This window comes from Lontra canadensis, unplaced genomic scaffold, assembly GCF_010015895.1.
Source record: "Lontra canadensis isolate GAN:19392208 unplaced genomic scaffold, GSC_riverotter_1.0 scaffold12, whole genome shotgun sequence".
Classification (NCBI taxonomy): domain Eukaryota; kingdom Metazoa; phylum Chordata; class Mammalia; order Carnivora; family Mustelidae; genus Lontra; species Lontra canadensis.
Window position 1 is genome coordinate 9,705,207 of NW_022631006.1, and position 17,780 is coordinate 9,722,986.

At 45.4% G+C, this 17,780-nt stretch overlaps 1 protein-coding gene and 1 pseudogene across 1 annotated transcript; both read left to right on the forward strand.

Moving 5' to 3' along the window:
* Positions 1 to 2,102: 2,102 nt before the first annotated feature.
* BCL2L10 (BCL2 like 10) lies at positions 2,103 to 14,874 on the forward strand. The gene is made up of 3 exons (XM_032856462.1): positions 2,103 to 2,561; positions 6,059 to 6,177; positions 14,835 to 14,874. The coding sequence occupies exons 1-3, from the start codon at positions 2,103 to 2,105 to the stop codon at positions 14,845 to 14,847; spliced, it is 591 nt and encodes a 196-aa protein (XP_032712353.1). The 3' UTR covers positions 14,848 to 14,874.
* A 121-nt stretch (positions 14,875 to 14,995) lies between these two features.
* On the forward strand, positions 14,996 to 16,157 carry LOC116867391 (annotated as a pseudogene).
* Positions 16,158 to 17,780: the final 1,623 nt, after the last annotated feature.

The following is a 17,780-nucleotide window of genomic DNA, read 5'->3' on the forward strand; positions in this document are numbered from 1 at the left end:
GACCATCCAGCCAAACCATCAGCAACTGCCCAAGAACCAGTGTAGGTGGGTACTATGGCCATCTGTCCCTCCAGACATAGTGGACAGCTAAATACCTGGCTGGAATCCCTGCCCACTGGGAAGATTTTCCTTTACCAGTGTCTTCACAGCCCCCCCTGAGTGGGGCTGTGCTTCTCCCCCTGTCCACTTGCATGTGGTAACACACATCATGTGGACCCATCTGTAATCCAGGCTTGAGTTTTTCTCGCTCAGTCAACTGATCATAAGCAATTCCTTGGAGGCCATAGGCATGGAATGAGGGAGGAGGCAAAGCAGTAAGAATTGGTGTCGCAGGATTCGGAGCCACCTACTCATGCAATTTACTTGTACCTAATGGACCTGCCTGAGTTCAGTCGTGTATACAGAGAGATGCACAGATTGCTGCTGTGCGTGCCCAACCTTATGTCTAGGTAGGTCGGACAACATCCACACGATGAGAGCTCAAGCTACATGGTCACCTGATAGCACGTGGTTAGCCATTCAGGCTCTACCAAGGTCGAGTAGCAAGTCAGAACCTGCTTTTTGAAAGGAGAATAGCTATGTGCAGAGAAGAACACAGATTTGCTTTGAAAACCTAGAGGTCTGTGCTGTAATTCTCCTATTGGCATTTGCTGGAGTGTCCATCCAGGATCCCTCTTTGGCACATCACATATCATTGGATCTGGTGGAGCATAAGACCCAGGTGGTAGAGCAGCTTGTAGTACAGCCTAAATGTACTACAGAATCTTCTCTTGTTCCTCCCAATCCACCAGCCTGAGGATGGGTCAAATTCACACACTCATACATGGTGTATGTTGCCACCCAAATCCAAAAGGACCTCCCAAATGTCTTGCCTCCTCTTTCTTGTGTGAAACAAGGGGCATCAACTCCTCTTTCACCCTGAGTGGGATATTGCAACATAATCCAGACCACTGCACCCACAGAATTTTTACTGATAATACCAATCCTGTGTCAGTCTGGGACCAATCAGGAGAAAGAAGCCATAGAGTATCATGAACAGAGAAAGGTTAATGTAAGAAATGCTAACTATAGGGGCACCTGGGTGGCTCAGTGGGTTAAGCCTCTGCCTTCAGCTCGGGCCCTGATCTCAGGGTCCTCGGATCGAGCCCCGCATCGGGTTCTCTGCTCCTCGGGGAGCCTGCTTCCCCCTCTCTCTCTGCCTGCCGCTCTCCCTACTTGTGATCTCTCTCTCTCTCTCTGTCAAGTAAATAAAATCTATTAAAAAAAAAAAAGAAAGAAAAGAAAAAGAAGGAAAAAAAAAAGAAATGCTAACTGTAACAGAGCCTTGGAATACTGAGGAATTTGCCAGTAAAAAATAAAGAGAATTCTAAGCAATATAGAAATGGTAGCTACTGGAAGCAACCACTATCCTGGAGCTGGGTACTCAGCTATTCCGGCGATAGTGATAATTAAACTCTGCGGTGGGGGGCTGTTACTTTGTTTCAGCACCAGACTGTAGGGTTCTTGAGAGCAGGGGCCACACACCTTGTTCAGCATTACATTCCAGCGCTAACAGGCTCTGAATAAATACCAGTGAATGAATGGATACAGCCAGTACTGGCACTCCAGGAGCCTGCAGCAGTATCCTGTTTCCTGCCGCATATGCCAGATCCACAGGCAGGTATCTCCAGCACACACACCTGCGGCTTCCGTCCAATCTGGAGATGATGATCCTCGCAATGGAGTCGTCAGTGGAGGGCTGTGGGTAGCCTTTGTCAACCTCTTCTTAAGAGGAGGCAAAAGTCTGGCTCAACTTCCCAGACTGTCCCCTCCGGGTTCTTAGTCCCCGACCCCAGAGCTAAACAATAATCACCCCCCCCCCCCCCAAAAAAAGAAGCGTCATTCAGTCTCTTATCGCCCTGTGAGCGCGTGCACACCACGGGGCCTGGCCTTTGGGGCTGGAACAGGTGCGGATGGGATTCCCATCAGAGGCTCTTCTCCCGACCTAGAAAAACAACTGCGGGGCCCAACCGGGGAGGGGTGTGGCGGCCCCTCCCTGGGCGGAGGCGCAGCGGGACCTAGAAAACCGGGTCGGGTCGGGCGGCGCCGGGAGACGTCGGGCCATGGCGGACGCGTTGAGGGAGCGCACGGCGCAGCTGCTGACCGACTACCTGGAGTACTGCGCCCGCGGCCCTGGCATCCCCGCGCGGTCGCCGTCTACGCGCGAGGCCGCGGTGCTGCGCTCGGTGGCCGCCGACGTGCGGCAGCGTCACGAGCGCTTCTTGTCGGATTACCGCGGCTACCGCGGCAACCGCGTCGAGCTGGTGGCTCAGGTGGAGCGGGAGATACTCGCCCACCCCCAAGCACTAAGCTGGGGCCGTGTGGTGGCGCTCTTGACCTTCGCGGGAACGCTGCTGGAGCGCCCGCCGTCGGGGGCCTGCTCGAACTTGGGGCCGGACCAGGAACTGGAGCTGGGGGAGTGGGAGGCCAGCGTTCGCCAGGACTGCCGGCGCCTGGTGGACTTCCTCTGCCGTCGGCTCACAGGGCAGCACCGCGCCTGGCTGGAGGCGCACGGCGGCTGGGTGAGCGCGGGGGGACGCGGGGAGCGGGGTCGGGTGGGCAGCCGGGGGTGCGCTCGAACGGCCCGGCCGGGGGAGGAGGCTCGCGGGGTCAGCCGGGTGAGGCGTTCTTTTGAGCAAGACGAGGATTTCCAGTGTTAAGTCTGGCTTTCTCTCCTGATGGTCAGACTGGCAGAAACCGCCCTCGCTAGACCGCTCTCTATTAACCCATTCTAAAGCAGCTGCGCACGACCTGGTTGGCACACTTTGGCCTTACCCTTGCCGGTCTTAGGGGTTTTAGGATGCGCCCACGTTAGGGCTGGACGCTTCGCTCACATAGAGATCGCCAAACAGGTAAAGTCAGCAGTGGGGTGGCCCTGGGCCAGGTGGGTTCTTTCTCCTCTGCCTGTTAACGTTTGGAGAGACGGACCCCACCGCGCTACAGGGTGGAGAGCACCAGCGTAAAACCGTAACAAGTGAAAAGGCATCCCCCTGCCCAGCCCCCCACACTTCTTAGGAAGAGCGGGGGCCAGAAGTGTTGGAGAGTGTGCGCAGGCACCCAGTGGTGGTGTTGACTCAAGTTTCCTTTACTTCCAGCCCTTTGCACCCAGCCCCTCACTGAGTGATAACCAGGTGCCTGGGCTTTCAGCTGTAGGTCGTTGATTTCTGCCCTGCAGCTCCTGAGCCCTGTCAGTGATCAAGGGAAGCCCACCCACCCTTCAGTATGAGGAGAGCATGCCTCTTGGTTTCTTAGCTAGACTTCTGGTCTTTTCCTCCCTTCCTTCCTGGACTTGAATCAAGGACTGCAGTGACCCAAGTTCAGAATGAATTTGGCCAAAGTATTGGAACCAGCTGTTAAGAACTAAGGGAGGGGGCAGCACCTGGGTGGCTCAATCGTTAGGTGTCTGCCTTAGGCTCCAGTGGTGATCCCAGGGTCCTGGGATTGAATCCCACTATTGGCTCCCTACTCAGCAGGAAGCCTGCTTCTCCCTCTCTCTCTTTCCCCTTCCTTGTGTTCCCTCTCTTGCTGTCTCTCTGTCAAATAATAAATAAATAAAAATCTTCAAAAAACAAAACTAAGGAAGACAGGAAATTTAGCTCCTGTTGGCAGTTGGCATCCCCTGTTGTGAGGAAATTGGCCCCGTTTGTGGAGGAGAAACTTGACCTTCTATGAACAGTTCAAGCTGTTAGCATTAACTCCTGCGTTCTTCTTGGCCTGTGTGCTGTTCTTCAATCATCCAGACCTGGGCCCTTTTTAAGGCATTTGATCCCTAAGGGCCCTCTGTAGTAAGAGGAAATTGATTGGAAGGAGCTCATAGTTTTTATTCTCATTTTGACTCAAAAGCATTGACTAAGGAATATTCCTTTAGCATCAAGAGGCCCAGATTCCCCCAGTTGAGTAAAGACATGGCCACACCTCTCCTGGCTACACTTAAATGCCACTATCTCAGGGCACCTTGGTGGCTCAGTGGGTTAAATGTCAGACTTGATTTTTGGCTTAGGTCCTGACCTCAGGGTTATGAGATTGAGTCGCTCTGGCAGGCATGGAGCCTGCTGAAGATTCTCTTTCCACTCTGCACTCTTCTCTCTCTTCCCCTTCCCCTGCCTTTAAAAAAAGCCACTATCCAGACTTCATTCCTTTCTTCTCCATTTTTCTGAATGGAGCCTTTGTTTTGTTTTGTTTTTAAATTTTGTTTATTTATTTGACAGAGATCACAAGTAGACAAAGGGGCAGGTAGAGCAAGAGGAAGGGAAGCAGGCTCCCCCCTGAGCAGGGAGCCCGATGTGGGGCTCGATCCTAGGACCCTGGGATCATGACCTGAGCCGAAGGCAGAGGCTTTAACCCACTGAGCCACCAAGGTGCCCCCTGAATGGAGCCTCTTGTATTTCTGTCTTCGGTGATCGTTTTCAACCTAGCGATTTGCCAGTTTCCCAAATGGCACCTGCCCTTTGCTCAGGAAAGAATGTGATAAAGTAGTCTATGGTCCTCTTAGGTTTTTTTTTTTTTTTTCCCCTTTGAAATTTTAAAATTTTTATTAACTTAAAATTTGGTATAATTAACTTAGTGTTACTGATTTGGGGTGTACAATATAGTGATTGAAATGAGGGGCCTCTCAGTGGCTCAGCTGATTAAGCATCTTCCTTCAGCTCCTGTCATGATCCTGGTGTCTTGGGATAGACCCCTACCTCCGGCTCCCTGCCTGGCACGGAGTAGTCTGCTTCTCCCTCTGCCCCTCTCCCCCTCTACTCCCCCTCTTTCTTCTCCTCCCCGTGCCCTCCCCACCCCAGCTGGTGCTCAATCTCTGAAATAAGTAAAATTTTAAAAAATAGTAAATAAGTAATAAAAATGCTTCATGGTTTTATTTTTTATTTGGCCTATCTTCCCACCCACCTCTCTTCCAGTTTTTTGTATTTATAAGCCCATTTCTATTATGTTCAGTTCTTTCATTTTTTAGATTCCACATATAAATCATGTTTTGTGTCTTTCTGACTGACTTCACTTAGCATAATGTCTTCTAGGTCCACCCATGTTGGTTCAGGTGGCAAGATCTCCATTTTTATGGCTAATATTCTATTGTATAAATACACCACATCTTATTTATCCATTAGCCTGTCGATGGATGCTTGAGTTGTACCATAGTTGGGCTATTGTAAATACCACTGTAATGAGCACAGGGGTGCATATATCTTTTCAATTTAATGTTTTTGTCTTCAGGTAAATACCCAGAAATGGAATTATTGGGTCATATGCCATTCCCGTTAGAATTTTTTTAAGCAACTGCTATACTGTTTTCTATAGTGGCTGCATGAGTTTACATTCCCGTAAACCGTTCCTTTTTCTCCAAATCTTCAACACTTATTGTATTTTTGATACTAGACATTGACTGGTGTGAGGTGACCTCTCATTGTGGTCTAGATTGGCATTTCCCTGATGATGTGTGATGCTGAGCATCTTTTCATGGGTGCTTTGGCCATTTGTAGGTCTTCTTTGGAGAAAGGTCCATTCAGGTCTTCTGCCATTTTTTTTTTTAAGATTTTTATTTATTTATCAGAGACACAGCAAGAGAGGGAACACAAGCAGGGGGAGTGGGAGAAGAAGCAGTCTTCCTACTAAGCAGAGAGCCTGATGTGGGGCTCGATCCCAGAACCCTGAGATCATGACCTGAGCCGAAGGCAGATGCTTAACCTACAGAGCTACCCAGGCGCCCCTCCTCTGCCCATTTTTAATCAGATTATTTGGTGGGGGGGGGGTTGGTGTCCTCTTAAAAACGTCCTCTTAAAAACGGCGCAAATCAAAAGATGAGTATTCTTGCTGTGACAAAGTTGTGTCTCCTATGTCCTTCTTTGCCCTATGTTGGATTCCTTACAAATCCAAACTCAGTTTCCTAAGTACGGGTTGCCTCTATGCTTTAAATCCAGGAGTTTCCTTGCTGTTTAATCCCAAAGCACCAATGTATTTTATTGAGTTCAGCTGTGGGGCATTCTGAACCAGTCTAACTGCCTATCCCTCCCCCTTGCAGGATGGCTTTTGTCTCTTCTTCACACCCGTGCTGCTGTCTTCCTGGAAAAGACTGCTGGTCCAAGCTCTTCTGTCATGCTTTACGGCAGTGATCTTAATCTACTTCTGGAAAAGATTACCGTGAGTTCTGAAATTTTTAACGCATTTCTACCTGCCTAAAAACTGTGACCAGCCACCTGAATTTGAGATGTGAAAGAATAGAACAGAGTAAACCATCCTCTGAGACTGTTTTTTACCTGCCTTCATCTGAGGAGTCCCGTGGTGATAGTTCAGCGGGAACTTTAACTCCTGGCGAGTACTCCGAGGTATTAAGACAAAGGTGAAAATGGCTCTTTGAGTGGGGAAGATGGATTCTAAAGGTTCATTGCTCTAAGAAATTGCAGTAGAAGCTACATTCTAGTAAGTAGGAAACATGGTGTTTTTTGCTACACTTGGATAAGAGTAAATGTGCATCTCTCGTCTATCCAGTTTCCTGTGCTGCTGCGGACTGACTTCTCAAGGCAGGCAGTCAGGGCTGGAATGCCGAAAGCCCTCCCAAGTCCCAGTTTGACAAGGAATGTAACATTAAAAACTTTTATAAGGAATTCTTTCTAAATCCTTTGAAATCTAATTCCTAATTCTACCTTTCTAGATTTTACAAAGAACTTATTTTTTTGACTTCACTAAATTGTTAAATATCTTCAAATTTTTAATAAACTTATGTATCTTTTTTTAAAAATTTGTTGGTTTTCCTTGGAATTTAATAAGACTGTTCTTAGGAGTAACTTGAATTGATGAAAATTTCCTTTTTTACTTGTTTAAAAACAACACATACTATTCTTGATTTTAAGCAATCAGTACACAAACTCATAAAAAGTCCTTTACTTCTACCTTCCATTTTGCAGTCAACCCATCACTGGCAAGGTGATAGAGAGGAAAACATTATACTCTAAGGCTCTCCACCTGAGGCCTGGGAATTTAGCAGACAGGTTAACAGCTGAAAAATATACGGATCTTGATGTTTTTACAGGAGACTATAGAAGATTGGAAACTTCAAAGAAATATATAGATTCAGGGTTTACATACCATTTTAACAAAAAGTGATAAGTTGTGGAGTAGACAAAGTAGAGGGGTGAGACTGGTAGGGGTAGTATATTCTGCGGAAAGGGTCTGGGAAATAGATGGGGGAATCTAATGGAAGGTGAAGGTTATTTTAGTCCAGTTTGTTTGTATTGTCTTCTTGGTGTTGATTTCCATCTCCAGTGATAATTGTGCTCTCCTTACTGGAATAAGAGGGCACCTTTCTTGAGGCACCTGGCTGGGTCAGTTGGTGGAAAGTGTGACTCTTAATCTTGGGCTTGCGAGTTCGAACCCCATGCTAGTAGGGATGGAGATTACTTTTAAACAATCTCTTTAAAAAGGGAGGGGGAATGCTTATACCAGCAAAATCCATAATAGCCAAAATATGGAAAGAGCCCAGATGTCAATTGACAGATGAATGAATAAAGATGTGGTATATATACATGATGGAATACTACTTGGCCATCAAAAAGCATGAAATCTTGACATTTGTGATGAGGTGGATGGAACTAGAGCGTATTACACTAAGTGAAGTCAGTCAGGGAAAGACAAATATCTGACTTAACTTGTGGAATTCAAGAAGCAAAACAGATGACCCTGGAGGAAGGAAAAGTAAATGAAAATTTGAGAGGGAGGCAAACCATAAGAGACTCTTAATTATAGGAAACAAAATGGATGTTGTTGGAAGGGAGGTGAGTGGGGATATTAGGAGGACACTCTGATAGAATGAGCACTGGGTGTTATATGCAACTGATGAATCAATGAAATACACCTCTGAAAATAAAAAGTGGGGGTGGCTGAGTCCGTTAAGCGCCCGACTCTTGTTTCGGCTCAGGTTGTCCTCCCCCGGTTGTGAGATCAAGTCATACATTGGGCTCTGTGTTGGGTGTGGAGTCCATGTAAGATTTCTTTCCCGATCTCCTCCTGTGCCCCACCCCCACATGTGTTCCCATAACAAAACAAAACCAAAAAACCCTTTATCATAGGAAATTCATGCCCTGCTTTTAGGCAGAAACGTGGAGGGCAAAGAGCCTTTCCTGTATGTGCTATTTCTCAGTTGCCTTAAGCTCAAAATAATATGCCACAGTTTCATATTTTGGAGTGACCTGTTCGAATCCACCTCAGTGGTGAATGGTGTATGCCATTATTCTTCAGCCAGCTGGAATCCATACCCGTCTGTCCTTTCTGAGCCCACCCAGACCCTCCAGGCTTCCCACAGCCAAGCAGTGGTGCTCTTTGAGTGGGTGCCCCCAGGGCTGCCAGCAGATCCTAGAAAAGCACCAATGAGAACCACAATAAGCCACCCCAAAGCTACTTGAGCAATCTCTCCATAGTCAAGCTGTTGCTGATGCTATTAGAACAAGCCTGGGACCAAAAGGGTAAAAATAAGTGAAGATGGGGAAGGATGTGACCATTATAAATGATGGTACCACCATTCTGAAGCAAACGCATGCATTATGTCCTGTAGCCGGAATGCTGGAGGAGCTGTCCAGATAAAGAAGCAGGAGGTGGTACCACATTGGTGATCGTCGTTGCTGGTTCTCTTAGATTGGTGTGTGAAGCTTTTTCAGAAAGGGGTTCATCCAACTATTTCCAAGTCATTCCAGAAGGATTTGGAAAAGGGTATTGAAGTCTTAACTTGTCTTGACCCATGATATTGAATGACAGAGAAACTGCTCAGTAATGCAGCCATTTCATTGAACTCAAAGTCTTCTTGTTCAAGTCTGCTTTATCCAGTAAGTGGAAATGGAGTGAGGGAAGTGACGACCCCACCAGGGCTGTTGGTGTAGATCTTAAAGATAACAAAGTACTTCAGAAACCTCAAGGGCATTATGCCAAGTGAAGAAAGTCAGATGGAGAAAGACAAATACTGATGATGTTTCTCCTGAGTGGAATTGAAAAAGCATAAACTAAAAAAATTTAAAAACCAACCTCATTGATAGATTGGTATTTGCCAGGGTCAGGGAATAGGTGAATGCTTTTTTTTTTGTTGTTCTACTTTTATTACTTTTGGGGGAATAAAGCAATAGAAGTGTATTGAGTGAAGATACAGAAAAGAAGCTCTCAAGAGTGAGAGGGGTCCCAATAGGTTGCCAACGAGGGCCTTTAGGGTTGGTCTCTTCCAGAAAGTGAACCAGGAACCTGAAATCTCTTTAACATTTCTACCGATACCGCCACTGAGCAAGGACTAGTGATAACACCTTCGATGGCTTACTTCCTTTTTGGGGTCTGGTTATTTTGTGTTGGTCACAGGTTTATTGTAAAAGACGCTCCTCCTCCCCCACCACCACGAGCAGGGCTGGGTGGTCACTTCATTCCCTTATCTATGGTTTTCCTGCGCCTCCACATTTTTGGAATTTGTCAGCCTGATCCCGTGGCTCCCTGTCTCTCCCTACCTAGCCCCACCTGGCCCTTCCTCATTCCTCCCACTTGGAAATAGTAACCCTAACTGCCCTTAGAGAATAGTGGGATGATGACCGCTCTGGCTGCTCCCTGCTGAAATGGGGCGTCCAGCCGCGGCTGTTGGACTCTACCCAGGGGCTAGTCCAGGGGCTTGTGGTATGGCTCCAGTGAGTCCTGATGAGCCACAAACGGTACACACATCAGCACATGCAAAAGGATGAACATAAAACAAGTTATTAGGCGGGCGCCTGGGTGGCTCAGTGGGTTCAGCCTCTGCCTTCGGCTCAGGTCGTGATCTCAGGGTCCTGGGATCAAGCCCCACGTTGGATTCTCTGCTCAGTGGGGAGCCTACATCCCCCTCCCTCTCTGTCTGCTTCTCTGTGTGCTTGTGACCTCTCTCTCTGTCAAATAAATAAAATCTTAAAAAAAAGTATTAGGTCCCAAATTACGATCCCATCCCTTAGCTAAGATCCCCAATTACCAGTTTTGTCAAATGGATCAGTGGATATCTCCATCTTATTTAATGGATCACAAAGTTCCCCTATTAATTGGGACACCTGGGAGGAGTTAACTGTAATGTTAAAACAACACATGTGAGGAAATTTTTCACACCCCAAAAGGTGTAGCAGTAGTAGACCATCTCAAGAATTCCTTCTCTGACCTCATTTAATTTTTGGCGGAGTGCATCTGGTGCCTGGGAAGTAGCATTTAGAGTCCTGAGCGGCATACTGTGTTGCCTGTTTAATACTGCAGTCCTAACGGAAGTCCTGGAAGTCCCATAGTGAGCTTTGAGGTTCTTTTCACCAGAAAGGCTATTGGATGCTTGGTTAAAGCCTTTGGTTGCAATTGGAGGTCAGTCAAGGTGGCTTCTAGGATAAATGACTATCAGATGAAATCAAGAAGCTCTTAGTGTTAGTTTGGGAAGTTTTTACTTAGTTTTGACCTTAAAGATAGTGAATACCGGGGCAACTGGGTGGCTCAATGGGTTAAGCCGCTGCCTTTGGCTTGGGTCATGATCCCACGGTCCTGGAATCGAGCCCTGCATTGGGCTCTCTGCTCAGCAGGGAGGCTGCTTCCCCCCTCTCTCTGCCTGCCTCTCTGCCTACTATGTGATCTCTGACAATTAAATAAATAAAATCTTAAAAAAAAACTTATTTAAAAAAAAGATAGTGAATACCAGTATTTCTCCTAAAAGTCCTTTTTATGAACCCCATTGAAGATAAACTCATTTTATAAGAGAATAAAGAAGTTATAAAAGACAAAAACTCAGAAATGGACATTGTTAATGATAGAGTTCATTATGATACAACTGACAAATTATTTCTGGGTCACATAAACACTTCACAACGGTCAGAACATCGAGTGATGACCCTTAAACCAGAATGTAACTTGACAAACAAGCCTGATGAGTCAACAAGACTTTGTTCACGGTTTAAGTCTTGGAGAAGTTTGTTAAAACCTTGGAAAGTTTTAAAGCACTTAGCTAAATAGGATTAAGGATCTCAAAGACCTGGTAAAGGCAAAACCTAGAAACTAGTTTTTCTGGGCAGGCAAAGAGAAAATAGCTGTTTACATTTTATCAAGAGCAATTCAAGAAAACTTTTGTCTTTTTAACAATCTTCTGCCAGTGTACTTATAAAATCCCTTTATTGTAATCTTAGTCTATCCTGACCACACCTAAAATTCCTTTTCAAAGATTTCCCTTCACAAACCAACAACTTTCTTTTGCATTGAGATTTTGTCCCACGCCATTTCTCTGCAAACAACCGGTCTCTTCTATTACAAAATTGTTTTCTTTTATCCTTCAACAAAAAAGTATTCCCATTCCTTTGTCTTTCATACACCTCTTCTTTTCTACAGAGTTGCGTAATTTTACACTCTTAGAAATCTTAGTTTCCAGTGAAGACTAAGTAGTAATCCATTGTGAATTGTCACACCAGAATTCCTGAAATGGCAAAGTTATGAACTGGTTGAGCACAAAATACGTTTACCAGCAGTTTAAAATATCCTTAGTTTCTTTGCAATAAGTAGTCAGAAGCACAAACCTACATCAGGAATCAATGATTGAGCACCTTTTCCTGTTTGGGAAAGATCTAGATGTCCAGTAAATGTAATCCCTTTGAAAGCTCTTTTAACATTTTCTATGAAAACTTGGATGAGACATACAATTAACCATCGTTTCAGCCATCTTTTTGCTGACAAATTGCAACAGAGATAATATGAGCTTATTTGACCTTCAGCAAACCTTGACAGTATATAAGCTTTACATTTAATGGTGATAACTTTAAAGACCTATAGTTTAAAGTATTTTATTTATTATTTTTTAAAGATTTTATTTATTCATTTGACAGAGATCACAAGTAGGCAGAGAGAGTCAGGCAGAGAGAGAGAGGAGGAAGCAGGCTCCCCGCGAAGCAGAGAGCCCGATGTGGGGCTCGATCCCAGGACACTGGGATCATGACCTGAGCCGAAGGCATAGGCTTTAACCCACTGAGCCACCCAGGCTCCCCAAAGACCTATAGTTTAAATTTAGTTTAAATACCAAGTTATGTTCCACCCAGGTCCACTTACTTATTTTTTTAAAGGAGACATAGCTGTTCTTTTTTTTTTCTTTTTTTAAGATTTTATTTGACAGAGATCACAAGTAGGCAGAGAGACAGGATCCTTGCTGAGCAGAGAACCCAATGCGGGGCTGGATCCCAGGACCCTGGGATCATGACCTGAGCTGAAAACAGAGGCTTTAACCCGCTGAGTCACCCAGGCGCCCGTGGGCCCACTTTTAAAAGTCCATTTGTTCCCCATTGTCAGTGTCCACCTGAGATACAGGTGGGGAGATCTGTAGTGAGCAGGGTCTGCGGCTGTACCCAAGGTGCAGAAACAGGAGGGGGTGGGGCAGAAAGATAGGCAAAGTTCTGCCTTTAAGACCCAGAAAAGGGTTCCCAGTTCTAAAGCTCATCGGCTTGGACAGGTGAGTAGTTTTTCCAACAGGCGGGTTTAGGCAGTCCGTGTCAGGCCGGAGAAGACAGGAAATTTCCCTGAAACAAAGGAGTTTTCAGCAGCTGTTTGGGAATATTCTTTAAACTCCTCATCCTGAGAGAGACTAACCACGGTTGGCTCCGCTTAGAGCCATTAACCTAGGAAATGAATGAGGGAGAAGCCCCCACATCTTTTAGGAACAGTGAGAGGGAGAGGTAGGGAGGGTCTGCATCTCCTTGCTAGGGATGGCCTGTGTTTCCTCCAGCAATCTAGGTTTATTTGGAGGAGGTATATTTAGACAATTACCCAATATGTCAGGAGGGAGTTTACTAGCCACCATGTTTGGGTAAATGCCTTCTGCTAGAGGTCTTTTTGTCATGGCCCTGAAAGCCTGGATGGATGTAGGGTACCTCAGTCTATTTGCCGGGTTCCCTGTAGGAGACCCGATCCCACTATGGCCATGTAGTGTGTGTTAGAGCTCAGTCCTTTCCCACATTTGCAATCCAAATTGTTTGCAGTGGGTTAAAAGGCACCCCAAGGGGGCGTCCTTGGGAACTGAAGAGACCATGTCTTACGGGAAGGTCATGCCTTATTTTACCTTGCCTTGAAGAACCTGCTGAGTTTAACCCATGGAAAACACTAGAAAGGTTTTGCAAGGGGGAATTACCCAGTTTTTTGTTTTGTTTTGTTCAGATTTTGTTTATTTGACAGAGAGGGTACACAAGCAGGACGAGTGGGAGAGGAGAAGCAGACTTCCCACCAGCCAGGGAGCCTGATGCAGGATTGGATCCCAGGACCCCATGATCATGACCTGAGCCAAAGGCAGATGCTTAATGACTGAGCCACCCAGGCACCCTGGGAATTACCCAGTTTTGCAGTACCCAATCCAGGAGTCCCCACAGAGAATGGTTTCCCATCTTGACGTCCCGGTAAGAGTTCTCCGTGCCTGTTAAAGAGAAGTGATGTGCCGTCCCTACATAGCAGCACTCCCCTGGGAACCAAGGTGTCCCATGGTTTCCTACCCAAGCTGAGAGAGTGGTCTAACATCTTGGGTTGAGGAGGTATCAGCCTGGCAGGAGTAGCCACTCTTACCCATCCATCACCTGATCTTCTTTTCTTCTCTGGACTCCCCCGACCCCCAAAAATCTGCCCTAATCATAAAGGCTTAGCAAGGTTAACAGTTTAAACTTTGAGTCAGTTATGTTCCCTTCCCTTCCCCTGGGTGCTTTTTCTGTCCATATACCTGAGGTCCCATTTGTAAGCATGGCCCTATTGAGGGGTGCAGACCCCGAGATTTAGAATCATCATAGTTTCATATTTCTGTTGTTGGAATAAGAAAGCCTCAACTATATGACCCATTAAAGTCCCAGCCACTAATGCAACCAATAAGGAATTGGCTGGGGGGGGGGGTCTGTAATTCCCTCTTCAATGCCCAAGGTATTCCAGTAAATGCTCAGGAAACATTGGGCTCCCTCTAACTTGTCATATATAGAGAGAGCTCTAATCCTGCTTGCCAGTAACTTGGGTTTGGATCCCTGGCTGTGATTAAAACTAAACTGTACCTAAGAGAAAAACACCTTACCAAGCAACAAAAAATAAGGAAAAGATTTTCCTCCTGAACTAAGTTCTCATGAAAAGACCTTTTTAAATGAAAAACAAAACAAAACTTATATCTCCATAGGCAACATCCTTCCCCAGCATGACAAAGTCAGCAGGACTACTGAACCCATAAAATCCCCAGGTTCTTGGAGAAAGCATTGAGAAGGCTAAGGGCAACCGTGAACTGAGTCCCTGGTCAGAAGGCCCTACTGATTATCAGAGATTGGAAGGACCTGAGGCAAAAAGTCCCTGAGGCAGGACAAAGTCATTTAAGACCAGCCTGTGAACAGAAAGCATAACTGGGTAGGGTTAGGCCAACATTCCCTTCCTTTGAGGAAGGAGGGTTGACCAAACCTTTCCCCAAAGACTATTACCTGAGACTTAAGACTGCACCTGGGCAGTTCCACCTTTAACTGGTCGCAGGTGCACTGTTTTGCTGTTTATGAGAAAAGGTCAGCTAAGGGAAGAGGCGTCTCCCAGGAAAGAAAAGAAAAAAAGTCCGCTTTTTATTCACCCTTCAGTGGAAGTGATCCCAGGTCTAGGCACCAAAATGATGTGGGGAGAGAGGTTTTTGTCTCACAGAGTCAGAGTGAATCTCGGTGGACAGCAGACAGTGAGTAAAGCAATAGAAGTTTATTAATTGAAGATAACGGAAAAAGCTCTCAAGAGTGAGAGCGGTTCCGACCGGGTTGCCCAACTTTATTTTTAAATGTTTGTTGTTGTTGTTGTTGTTGTTTAAGATTTATTGGGTGAGAGCAGGGTGGAAAGGGGCAGAGGGAGAATCTCAAGCAGACTGCCCAGCATGGAGCCCAACCTGGGGCTCAATCCCATGACCCTGAAGTCATGACTGGAGCTGAAACCAAGAGTCAGATGCTCAGCTGAGCACCTAGGAACCCCAAGTATGTATGTATGTAAGTTCGTGGCTCAAACTCAGGACCCCAAGATCAAGAGTCTCATGTTCTGAGTCAGCCAGGCTCCCCTGTTTTGTTCTAGTTTGAATAAATATTTATATGTATCTTTAGTTACCACATGTATAGTTTATATATAAACTCTGTGTAGCTTATATATAACAAAACTGGGTGGTACAGATGATGACTACATGTTGGTAGAAGGGCTGGTTCTCACCCAAAAGATGACCTAATCAGAGCTGAAAAGGCTAATAATATGGGCATAGGCAGTTTTCCTTATCTGCTCCTAAAACAGATAGGGATAATCACATATTCGTTTCCGATGCCCAGATGGGCCCAGTGCTAAGGAAGAAGAGAGCCTGTGTTCTAAATTTAGTGAGGCAGATTTTTTAAACCAGATACAGTGTTCTCATACAGAAGTCTATTCTTAAGACATGCTCTTAGAGATCTTGCATTACATTTCCTGAACAAAATGAAGATCATGGTGGCTAGGAATATTGGAAGAGAAGACCTCAAAGTCCTCTGTAAGACAGCAGAACCAGGCCAGTTGCTCATGGTAACCAGTTCACTGGTGACAAGCTGAGGGGGTCGGTTTAAATGGTTCTGGCAAATTGCTTAAGATCACTGGGAAAAAATTAACAGTTGTGCATGGTTCCGACAAATTGGTGATTGAAGAAGCAGAGTGTTCCATTCATGAAGCCGCATGTGCTACTTGCTGTTGAGTGAAGCAGGAGCTCTTCTTGTAGGAGGCGGTGCTCCGGAAATAAAGTTGGCCCTATGGTTAACTGAATATTCACGAACATTGAGTGGTCTGGAATTCCACTGTGTTCTAAGGCAGATGTAATGCAAGTGGTTCAGGTACACTAGCTGAAACTGCTGGCCTGAATCCCATTTTTGTAGTAACAGAACTAACAAACTGACATGCCCAAGGAGAAAACCTATAGGCATTAATATCCGAATTAATAATAATTAATAATAGTAAAATGATATTTCCAGTTATTTTGGAAGAACAGGTTGTCCAGCCTTTTTGATTTCAGTCAGTGCACTTATTCTAGCAACTGAAACTGGAACATTGTACAGATTGATGATGCGGTAAACAGTAATCTGGCTTACACACTGGCACCGACACGGCCCTGGATGGTGTGGCTGAAGTAGAAGACTTGCCTTGATGTTCCTTATTCAGGAGGTTATTTCCTCTTTGAACTCCAGGGCTTGGTCTTCCATTTGGCACTTGATTGAAACAGTATTTGCACCCTTTATTTATTTATTTATTTATTTATTTATTTATTTTTATTTTTGTATTTGCAACCTTTAATGAAAATACTAATACTTGGTTTCAAAAAATAGTATGGTATCCCTTCAGGCATTTCTGGCCTTTATAAAAACTGGACATGCTCTTCTGATTAGTCTTTTCTTTCTTTGTTTCTTTTTTTTTTTTTTTTTTTTTGAGAGAGAGAGAGAGGAATAGGAGGAAAAGGTAGAGGGGAAGGGGGACAAAGAGAGGAGAGGAGAGTAGAGTGTGTGAGCGGTGGGCGAAGGGGTGTGGGCCAGAGGAGAGGGAGAGAGAGAATCCTGAGCAGCATCTACACCCAGCAACAATGAAAGATTACATCAACTTCTGCAGTAAGGCAGAATGCACCAAGATGGAACAGCAAGGCAGCACTGTATTTTCTGAAGACAAAGGACTCAGAAGACTAGTCAAGGGACATCTGGGTGGCTCAGTCCATTAGGCATCCAACTCTTGATTTCTGGTGGGGTCCTGGTTTTGGCATCCTGGGATCAAGCTGATGTGACCTTTCATTGGTCTGTATTTTAGCATGTTTCTTAAGGACTGTGAGGAAAAAACATCTCATGATTCTTTTTTTTTGGGGGGGGGGGGGTTCATAGTCTTTTTATTCCCATAGTCATGTGTGACTATATCTGTAGGAGAAAATCCCAGAAAGAGTTTCTGAATCAGATAATAGTATTAACACTTGGCTGCTACCAAATTACTATTCAAAATTGAATCTACCAATCCAAATTTATACAGGGTAGGGAGTGCTTAGCTCTTCACAGTCTTGCAAGTATTAAATCATCCTAAATTTTTCCCTTTATGGCTTTTGGAGTTTGGGTCTTTTGGGGGGAAGTCATCCTTGTCCCAAGATTATAAAGAAAATCTTCTGTGTTCTGGGTCATTGATCCAGTCCGTAGTTCTTTTAATTTTTAATTTTTTTTGAAGATTTTATTTGTCAGAGAGAAAGCACACAGGCAGAGAGGCAGGCAGAGGCGGAGAGAGAGGCAGGCTCCCCACCAAGCAAGGAGCCCTATGTGGGACTCTATCCTAGGACCCCGGGATCATGACCTGAGCCGAAGGCAGCAGCTTAACCCACTGAGCCACCCAGGTGTCCCCAGTCCGTAATTCTTTTAGTATAAAGTAGGATTCACTTCTTCTAAGAGTTGGGGTAGATATTTCAGCATTGCAGATAGTCCATTTTCCCCTACCAATTTGAAAGTATTCTGTTTTGTTGACTTGCCTTTTCCTCTGCTAATGGGACTCTGAATTACTCATATATATTATTATTAATATATATTAACCATATATATTATTAATATATATATGCCTGAGTAGGGGCACCTGGGTGGCTCAGTGGGTTAAAGCCTCTGCCTTCGGCTCAGGTCATGATCCCAGGGTCCTGGGATGGAGCCCTGCATTGGGCTCTCTGCTCAGCAGGGAGCCTGCTTCCTTCTCTCTCTCTCTGCCTGCCTCTCCACCTACTTGTGATCTCTGTCAAATAAATT

Bases quoted from the DNA above. Each gene is read 5' to 3' on its own strand.
- BCL2L10 (XM_032856462.1), top strand. From the start codon at position 2,103: ATGGCGGACGCGTTGAGGGAGCGCACGGCGCAGCTGCTGACCGACTAC. The intron at 2,562-6,058 runs GTGAGCGCGGGG...TCCCCCTTGCAG, and splicing joins TGGAGGCGCACGGCGGCTGG to GATGGCTTTTGTCTCTTCTT.